Source organism: Choloepus didactylus, chromosome 14 (genome assembly GCF_015220235.1).
Source record: "Choloepus didactylus isolate mChoDid1 chromosome 14, mChoDid1.pri, whole genome shotgun sequence".
In the NCBI taxonomy this organism is placed as follows: Eukaryota; Metazoa; Chordata; class Mammalia; order Pilosa; family Megalonychidae; genus Choloepus; species Choloepus didactylus.
Window position 1 is genome coordinate 88405804 of NC_051320.1, and position 10361 is coordinate 88416164.

Genomic DNA, 10361 nt, shown 5'->3' on the forward strand with positions numbered 1-10361 from the left:
GGATGAGACTTGTTACTTCTTCTTCCCTGTCAGGAGTACGGTTAAGATTAAGCCTTCTCCAAAGAGGACCTGGGTTCCTGGGATAGTGGCAGAGGCGCCCTATTCATGGGGCTCTACTCCCCTTCCTACCGGAGCGCCGTTGGCCTTGCTGTATGCCTCCCACGGATTCATGTCCCTTCTCGGATGCCTTCCAGCATAGGGGCCCCGTGCTAATGGGTGATAATTACAGTCCTAATGACAGCCCGCATTGGCAAAAGCATGTGGTTTAGCCCGGGTTTTAAATAGAGCTTCCACCTGTAACACCAGTTGAGCTGGTATTTTATGATGAGGAAACGAAGATGTAGTGAAGTCGAATGACTAACCCAGAGTTACCCAGGCACTGGGTTACACAGCCAAGCCTCAAGTCTAAGCCCCTGCCTGAGTCGCGTACCTTCTTCTGTGCCCTGTGCGGTCGTATGCCCACCTGGTGATGATGCCATGTTCGTGGTCAGACACTGGCTTTCCAGCCCCTCAGAATCCCCCGGGCTGTTAGGGAGGCCCCTATACCTGTGCTTTCACACAGTGCCCAGCCTGGGCAGGAAGGGACACCAGGGGACATGACCTTCTTGGATTGGAATGTCCCCCCTTCAAAGCTGAGAGCTCAAGGGTCCCGTTCTAGCCTCTTGGGGAATTACAGTGACTGTCTCTGAGACACAGTCAGCCTGGCTAGGCACAAAGCATTGCCCGTCACTCATAGGAATTGAACCTCCACACAAATTGCTTCATCCTGGAGCCCACCAGTACAAGTTCCTCCCCAGGACGTCTGTCCCTTGGGTACAGCTGCCCACTACCAGCACTGTCCAACCATCACTCTACCCTGGTCACAGAGGCTGCTGTTACTTTAAAGGCAGCTGATTAGATCAGGAGGTGGAATGACATGGCCAGAAAGAACCAGGTCACGCGTCATTTATCTTTTAAATACCTTCCATATATGCCGTCTTATTTCAATCTTCAGGACAGCCCTGTGAGGTAGATATTTATATAACCATTTCAAAGATGAGGAAACAGGGAATCAAGGAGGCCAAGTGACTTGCCGGAGGTCACCCAGCCTGGAGATGGAGGGGCCAGGCATGTGTCTGGTGGCCCTGGAGCCCTCCTGCCTTTCGTTAGCGTCACGCTGCCTGGGGATGTCAGCTCGGACCTGACTCTGCAGCTCAACTCACTGTGTGTCTCTGGGCAAGTCCAGAGACCTCTCTGGACCTCTCTGTAAAATTAGAGATGGCCTGTAAAGTCCGCGCCAGCTTTTCCTCTCTAGCATTCTCCCAGGCTCCCAACGTTCGCCACCGCGGTTCCCATCTTCCAAGGACCCCCCAGTGTGGTTCGTGCTTAGTCCACTCAAACCACGCATCCGGCTTCCAAGTCTTTTACTCCCACCTGTCTGCTGCTTGTTAGTTACTCAGTGCAGCCACAGAGGGTGCATTTACTGAACGATGCTGTGTGTCAGGCACTGCACTAGGGCTGCTTAGGTGGCCAGATGTCAAACTTGGAGAGCCATGAGCGTGCACGCTCCGTATGACCAAGGGCTAGGGTGGTGCCTGGCAAGGGGCTCAAAATACAGGTTGTTTTTATTATTACTTTTTCCAGCAAATGGAATATTCAAGGATACTATAACTATCACAGTGGGCATGTGGCCACAGGAGCATTCTCTCTGAAAATTGCTTGTAGGGTTCATTTCAGGAGAATTAAGGGCTCAGCCTCAGGGACCCTTCAACCAATAGATGAGTCATCAGTCTGACGTGAAGGGCCATCAGACAGGAGGCCAGGTCAGATCGTAACTAAGCTCAGCACTGGGTGGAAATCCTAAGCATAACGTTAAACATGGGAAGTCGTCACTGTGAGGGGAGCATTGCAGCAACTTTGGTTTGTCCAGTGGTTTATCATTCCTTTCATTCTTGCTCCCCTGCCTGTCTGCTTCCCAGCCTGGCCTTGCTGGCAGATGTGCAGTTTGCCTTTGGGCTGCCCTTCTACCCAGCCTACCAGGGGCTCTTTACCCAGGAGGAGAAAGGCCTGTCACTGAAGGTCATGCAGTACTTTTCCAACTTCATCAGATCCGGGTAAGTGTCTGAATCTGTCACCGTGGCTCCCCTCCCCTTATGCTGAATGCAGGAGGCACGTTTTGCATAGGCAGATCCCCTCTTTTCTCTCCTCGAGGTAATTGCCTGCCACTGCCTCTCTGGTTCCCTGCCCTCCCCCTGTAGCCCAGTGTGTCTTTGTGTAGATTAATCTCCAAGGAGGAAGTTCCCATCACCCCTCTCCTTCATTCAGCCACGTTTAATGGCTCTCATCGGGCCGTCTCATCCTCTGCACAATTGACGTGGGGGCTGGTCCTGAGCATCGTGGCTGCTTGGCGGCATCCTTGGCCTTTACCCACTGGGTGCCGGCAGCACACACGCCTCCCCCCTCTCCCAGCTGTGAGAACCCAAAATGTCTCAGACTTTTTCAGACATCCTCCTAGGGGGACAAAATCACCCCAGTTCCCAGCTGAGAACCACTGCTTTTGATGTCAAATCAGGTGGGCTCACTCAGTGCCCGTCATTATCTACTCCCAGCCTCTGGCCCACCCCGTCTGCCTCCACGCTCGCCCCACGAGCATCATTCCCTCTGCCACAATTTGTTCCCACTGCTCCTTCTACCTGATGGTTTATCTCCCTTCATCCCCTCGCCAGACACGCATCCACTGTGGCGTAGGGGATGTCCCCTGGAGAGTTAAAAAGGTTAAAAAAAAGTCACGGCCCAGCTACAAGCTACTGACAATCTGAAACATAAAAATCAACCATAATGCAAAGCAGGGGAAAATAGACTTTTATACAGTTTATTATGAGAGTCAAACAGAAAAAGGCACTTACGTGTTTTAGAAAGTGTTTCACTGAGGAAGTGACATTGAGCTGGGCCCTGAGTGGTGGACAGACATTCACAGACAGAAAGGAGAAGTGGGGCCCGAGGGGAGGGGCGTGAGGAGAAGGTGGGCCTTGCTTGGGAGCAGCGGGGGCCTGGGGTGGGGGCGGCCCAGGCGGGGCAGGCTGGGCAGCAGGCCTGGGGCACAGCTCTGGGAAGGATCCGTATCTGGTGATGCTGACGTCCCCTTTGTAGGGATGATGACCGCTGGTGATAGATAGGGCTGCCGGCCTCTGTCCTGCCCAGGCCTTGGCCAAGGCCTTCCAGAGATGGGCTGCGGCGTCCAGATAGAAGGACCCAGGATGGAAAGGGACACTGTGACCTCCTGGGCATTCAGGAAGATGGAAGGGCTATCCTGATCCTGAGTCATGCTGCTGGGTCATGACCTCACATCTCATTCCTTCCCTTCTCCAGAAATGGCACTCAAGTGCTGAGTTCAGGGAGTGGAGGCACATTCCCCAAAGCCAGCTTTGGGGGATTCCAGGCTTTCTTTCTTAGGAACCAGGAGCATGTGGTAAGTAATTACAAATGATCATAGGAAAGACAGGTTTCCCTCATGGCTATTTCTTTCTTCTTCTTTTCCCAGAAATCCCAACTATCCTCATGAGTTCTCAAGAAAAGCGCCTGAATTTGCAACCCCCTGGCCTGACTTTGTCCCCCATGCTGGCGGAGAGAGCTACAAGGAGCTCAGTGCTCTGCTCCCCAATCGGCGGGAACTGAAGAAAGCCGACTGCTCCTTCTGGTCCCAGTACATCCCGTCGCTGAAGGCGATGGCAGGTAGCGAAGCAGCCCCCCCCACCGGCAGGCAGGGAGGGTCCCCGTGGAGGTCAGGGCTGAGCCTGCAGGGTGGTCAGACTGTGCTGCCCAGCAGGGCCACTGGGTCACTGGGATGCAGAGGGCATGGCCCCTTCCCGTGGGGAGCTCACAGTCTGGGGCCTTCTCTTCTGTTGGAGGCAGGAGGGGAAGTGGGAGAGGGACTCGGAGAGGCCGCCGGGGGACCAGGGGAGCAGGGCACTGGGAGGGCTGGGTGGGACCCAGCAGCAGGAGTCCTCGACTCCTCACAGTCCTGGCAGGGCTGGATGGAAAGGCCGGGAGAGGGAGTCCAGCCAGGGGAGAAAGAGGGGTCTCCTCCTCTTCCTGTGGAAGGGAACGTGGCTTGTGTATAGCAGAGGCATTAAGGAGAGAAAACAAATCATGCAAGGACACTTAGGGAGAGATGACAACAGGGCTCCTGCCCTTAGGAAGCTTCTAGAACAGTGGGGAGTGAGCCACATAGCCCAGTAAGTGGGCTTCAACTTTCCTGGTGCCACCATGGAAGGCTGCACCTCATCTGGTGGGGTCCAGAGGAGGGAGGGGCAGCTCTCCCTGGCGGATCTGGGACGGCTTCCCAGGGGAGTGCTGCTTGGGCTGAGGTTTTCGGAATGGCGGGAGGACTTCAGGTGGGGAGGGATTGGAGTCGAACCTTCAGCAGGGAAGTGTCCTTCCTTGTCCAATAAGTGTTTTAGAATCTAGCTTCCGAGGCCAAGTGGCTCTCAATCAATGAACCAAAGTCCCAGTGTACCTCCGTGTGTCCCCACAGCCAGCGGTGAGTCTGTGTCCCCAACCACTGGACACGCTCCTCTGGCGGCAGTGGTAAGGAAAGGTCACTGGAGGCTGGGGTCTCTTCAAGCCAGAGGGAAAGGGGCTAGGAAGAGGGGGTTGGTCCCGACCCAGGACTGGCTCAGCCCTCCCATCACCTTCCCATTGCAGATGGGGCCGAGGACCTGCCGGCAGCAGAGGGCGAAGGGGAGGAAGTGCTGGGGGTCTCTGGACTGAACGACGACCTCCTGGACCTCCCGGAGCTGGGCTCCAAGACCTACAGCAAGTGACCAGCCCCTGCGACCTCCGACCCACCCTGCCTCACCACCTGACCGCCATCTGCCAAGCCCGCCCCAGGCCCTCGGTTGCCCACCGCGGGCACCTTATCCTCTAAAACAGCCACTAAGTTTCAATAAAGTGTCCAAGTGCAGTGAAGCATCGGTGTCTCTCACCTGTTACTCAGGGCGATTCTTGCGTCCCACCGTATTGTGCCTTAGTTAGTCTTCCTGAGGTTGGAATCCCAGGAGGCTGTTTCCTTTTAAACAAATATTTATGGAGCATCCTCTATGGATAAGCCCTATGCTGGGTGGGGGCAGAAAGAAAGACCCTGCTCTCCAGAAGGAGAGCAAGAGAGATACACAGACTTTTATGGTTTCCCAGGAAAGGGGATCATGGAGGTCAGTCCCCAGAGGGACACAGTCCCATCCCTTCTGGGTGTTAGAAAGGATTCAGTTTGAAGGTTCCAGAATGGAGGTAGGAGACCAACTTGGGCTAGGGCCATTTTCTAGCAAGTGGCAGTGAGGTCTGAATTAAGGCACTGAGGATGGAGATGAGGGAAGGAACAGAACAGAGCATTTTAGAACGTAGGATGGACAGGATTTGATTGAATGTGAAAAGGGGAGCGTGCAAGGAGTCAGAATGGCCCTAGATTCCCTCCCCCCCCCCCCATGTACACGCAGTAAAAGCAGGTGGAGCTAGTAACATCCCTGTCACCACGTGGCACATCACAACAGGCGTTCAGCTGCATCATCTCGTCTGAGCTCAGACCAAAATTCAGTGATAAGTCCTGAACTGGGATTCTCACCCCCATTTTGCAGACATGGATGGTGAGGTTCAGAAGGGCTGTGGCATGCCTCAGTTAGCCCAGGGAGGAAGGGGAGGATCAGAGAGCCTCGGGCCATGTTGTGTGTCCTGCTGTGAACACCAAGGAGCCTCTCAGCTGCATTTTAGGCTCTGTTAGGATGGTTCAGTGCAAGGAACTGAATACCCAGCTAAAATGTCATAGCCAAAGGACGCTCCCAAAGTAGGTGGTCCCGGGATGGGTCAGTGATGTCATCAAGGCCCCAGACTCTTTCCAGCCTTCTCTGTGCCACCTTCATCATGTGGATGCTGACCCCATATGACTGCTTCAGCTCGAAACCTCACCTCTCCTTCAGACAGCATCCCTCAGAGAGGCAAGCGGGACAGGAGCTGGATTAGGGTCTCCAGGGAAGCAGAATGGACAGGAGATTATATATATATATAATATAAATATTATGAAGATTTGTTATAGGGATTGTCTCACGCAACTGTGGGGGTGGGCAAGTCCCTTGCCATAGGACTGGCCACAAGCTGGGGACTCTGATGAAGGTTTGCGATGAATTTCCCAGCTGGCAGGCTGAAGTCGAGATGGAAATGATCTCTTCTGACTGCTGAAATCATCACTTCTTTTAGAACCTTCAACTGACTGGTTGAGATGTCTCCCATTGTTGAAGGCAATCTCCGTTGTTGGTTGTAGATGCAATTGACTTACTGATGATTTAAATCCATGAAACGCCCTCCCAGTAGTAGCAATCAGGCTGTGTTTGCATCACCAAACAGCTGGGCACCACAACCTGACCAAGATGACATGTGAACTTACCATCGCAGGAGTCAAAAGGGCCAAAGAAGAAAAGTGGGACAGTGCTGCTTTCTTTTCTTGGAGGAAAATCCTTCCTGGAAGTGCCAGCAAATTTCCCCTTACATCTTACTGACCAGAACTGAGTCATCTGCTCACATTTAGGCCACTCAGTGTCCCAGGGCTTGCCAGAATTTCCTTAGTTATCCCCAGGGGCAGGAGGTATCACTAGGGATAATGGGGTTCCATTAGCAGAGATGACAGTGGGACAGTTACTGGGTAGAAGGCTGAAAGCCTCTGCCACATATCTCTCCCAGTACCCATCTCTGGCCCTGTCCTTGCTTGGTGTGGAATTGGGTTGGCCTGAGACAGCTCTTCCCTGGGAACAAATGTATTGGGTGAGGAAGTGATACCAAGTGCCCCCAGCTGCCAGCGGTCATGACCCTGGAATGGCCCGGGACCTCACTCCAGAGGGCCTGGGGATCTCACACAGAGCGCAGGAGAGATGGCACCAGGAGGCAGAGCTCAGTGTTTCTGTCATCAGGGGTGGCTGCGCTTGGCTCTCCTGAGGGGTCCAGAGGTGCGGGGTGGATGGGCTGGAGGGCTGACTCTGGGTGGGGGTGGGGAAGGGCAGGGCAGACCGGGGCTGGCCTCACCCACGGCTGCTCCGGATCCCCCTGGGCTCAGACTCCCTGGGGGGAGGGCGAGGGTGGGGCCGCCGTGGGCTTCGGGCTTCGGCCCCCCTGAGAACAACTCTCACACCCCAGGCCGGTCCGTCCTATGAATGCTGTCAAATTCCTCCCGCCACCCCAAATGAAATCCCTGTCCTTTAGTTACCTTCAGGAAACAGGTGCTTGGAATTCCACCCCTGAGTCTTTTTTCCTTGGGTTTCAAGCACAGTCTCCAGTTAAAGTGCAAATTCCCTCCGGGAGCGGCAGAGGTGTTTCTCCTTGAGTGGGGGTGGGCTTTGAAATGAGATGTGTCTGGGTGCAGAGCTCTGTTCTGGCACTTATTAGCTGAATGACTTGGAGTAATTCCTTTAACCCAGTGGTTCCCAGCCTTGGCCCTCTGTTAGCATCATCTGGGCACTTCTATGAAATCCTGATGCCCAGGCCCCAGCCCAGAAGCAGGGAACGCCAATGTGGACCCAAGCGTGGGCACTGCTCTTACCCCCTCCGACCTCAGCTTCTTCACCTGTAAAATGGATCCATTTCAGTTTACTGGATGAGTGATGCTTGGAAAGGCATAAGCGGGAAGCAATTTTTGCTTTTTCTACCATTCCCCGTTAGCAGCAGGCAGGCTAATGACCCCCACCCCACCCCCAAAAGCTGTTTGCATCCTGATCCCTGATCCCTGGAACACGTGAGTATTTCCCTTCCATGGTGTCTTAGTTTCCTGGAGCTTCCATAACAAAGTAGCACAACTTGGTGGCTTAATATGTCAGAAATCTATTGTGCACAGTTCTGGAGGCCAGAAGTAGGAAAGAAAGGTGTCGGGGGGCCGTGCTCTCCCGTGGGGACGCTCACCTCGTCTGGCCTCTGGTGTTTGCCAGCAGTGCTGGGCTTTCCTTGGCCTGTAGTTGCATCGCTCTGCTCTCTGCTGCTGCCCTCACACGGCCTCCTCCTTTACCGGCCTCGCCTCTTCTCACAAGGACGCCTGTCGTATCAGATTAGGAGTCACCCCAACTCAATATGACCCCATCTTGACTTGAATGTATCGGCAAAGACTTTCCAAAGAAGTCACAGCCACAGGCACTGGGGTTAGGACTTCCATGTGTCTTTTTGACAAGACATAATTCAACTCCTCACCCATGGCAGGGGGGATACAAGGTTGCAGAAGGAATTAGGTTGCTAATCAGCTGACCGTAAAATAGGAAGATTATCCTGGTTTATCCGGGTAGGCCCAAAATAATCAGATGAATCCTTAAAAGTGGAAGAGGGAATCTGAGGAGAGGACCGGAGAGCTGACGGCAGCCTTCTGAGGAGGGCGCAGACTGACGCTGCTGGCTTTGAAGAGGGAGGGAGGGGACACGAGCCAAGGAGAGTCAGCAGCCTCTGGTAGCTGGAAAAGGCAAAAACCAGACTCTTCCCTGGAGCATCCAGAAAGGAACATGACGTGCAGGCTCCTTGATTTTAGCCCAGTGAGAGTTGTGTTTGTCTTCTGCTTGATGGACGTGTAATATAATAAATGTGTTTTGTTTTTTAAAGTCACTAAATTTGTGGCAATCTGTTGCAATAGCCACAGAAAACTAATACATCATTATATCTGCTCAGAGAGATATTTTATCTTGCCTTTGGATCAAACCTCAGGCACAGCTCATTATCTTTCTGATTATAAAAAACCCACTCCAGTCTAATAGCAAAACCCCAGAATTGCATTGACTTAACTTACTTAGTCCAGAAACCCACAGCGGATGTGGCAGAGTTGTCCTCTTTTCCATTTCTCTCCCCTCTTCCCCATCCTCCCTAACTCTCCTCCTCCCCCATCCGCCAGCTGCTGCTGAGGCTGTTCCAGAGGTGGGCCCAGTGGGAGGAGCAGTAAGGAGGAGGAAAACATCTACTTGGGTGGACCAGTTGTCATCTGCTGGCGCCCTCTGGACCATCTAATGGAGTGCTTTAGTGGGTTCTTCTCGGAATCTTCCTCCCAATCAGGGTGAGATACACCTTCTGATCCCAGCTTCTCCCAGAGACCCCCTGGCTTTGGGAATTCCCCCTCAACTGGGGTCATCTTACCTCTCAAGAAATTTTTTGAAGATGGCCCAGGACCATCTTGATCATCTGAAACAATTTGGTCCATGGGAAATAGAAACTCTCCTTGCCCCGCCCATCTCCAGAAGTTTAGGTCATTCCCAGTGCAGCAGGCAGGGCAGTGCCAGCCTCAGCACAGCGGATACTTTCAGGCATGAGTCAGCGTCACTCACCATGTTCCCATACTGCGGGGAACACTGGTCAGCTCTCTGAAGGTTTCTGACATCCCTCCTTTCTTGGTCAAGTTAAAGGAGAAGCATTTGTCTCCCCATCTTGCCAAGGTAGGGGGGGGCAGTCTCCCAGGACTATGCCTCGTCTCTCTGAAGAAACCCTCAATCCCAGACCTTCAACCTAAGAATGGATTGCACACGTCTCTAACGCGGTGGGAGGTGGGCGGTGGGCAAATGCTGATGGAGCCGGCTCTGACCACCCCCTTTGCCAGCGCTGTGTGTACCATCCAGCACTGGATGACACCTGTTATTTTGTTCTCAGCCTTTGAAAGCTGAGATAGAAAACATCCCATTTTAACATCCTGTTGTAATAATCAAGCCTACTCTGCAGATTTGTCCTGTCGGGTGTGTAACAATGTATGGGGACAGAAAGGAATGAAGTGCTAGTCACAAGGCCATTGTAGTTCACAGTTGATTTGGGGGTACCTACTATGTCCCAGAGAAAGGGAGAGATGGGAAACTGGGGGGATCCAAAGGCCAGGAAGTCATGGCCCCTGCCCTTGAACAGCTCTTGGTTTATTTTGGCGAGAAAAGTGTGACTGAAGGTGCCACACGTGATAGCTAGGATCTTTGAGTCGGGGGAGGCCTTTGCCCATATTATGAGGAGGCTGAGACTCACACTGGGAAAGCGCATGCTGTGCTCTTTCTCACGTGTCACAGAGATTCCCCTAGAAATCATGAGGTGTTGCATCATCTATCACAACGGGATGGGCAGACCTGCGTGGAGGGCAGGGTGGTCACGAAGTTGCCATAAATTCTTCTCCCCACGTTTGTAAAGATCAGGAAGGTCACAGAATGCCCAGGATCAAGGCTAGAGTCATCCAAAAGTCAGGAGGTGAAGGGGGCATCTCAGGTCATCTCACGTTGAGGATCGGCCTGACCTTCAGAGTCAGTAAAGCATGACTCAAGAAAGGAAATGAAGAAATTAGCTTGTAAGTCCAGTCAGTCTGAGTCACCCCGTCTTGAGCTAGAAGCAACCAGGAAGGGCAGGAAGAT

At 53.2% G+C, this 10361-nt stretch overlaps 1 protein-coding gene across 3 annotated transcripts in view; it reads left to right on the forward strand.

Moving 5' to 3' along the window:
* TG (thyroglobulin) overlaps positions 1-4947 on the forward strand; it is a 249593-nt gene extending 244646 nt beyond the window's left edge. For all 3 annotated transcript variants that reach the window (XM_037802989.1, XM_037802991.1, XM_037802990.1), the window contains 3 exons: positions 1959-2093; positions 3521-3711; positions 4684-4947. In XM_037802989.1, coding sequence (XP_037658917.1) covers positions 1959-2093; positions 3521-3711; positions 4684-4802 — 445 coding nt within the window. In that variant the 3' untranslated portion in view covers positions 4803-4947. The remainder of the gene's footprint in view (positions 1-1958; positions 2094-3520; positions 3712-4683) is intronic.
* Positions 4948-10361: the final 5414 nt, after the last annotated feature.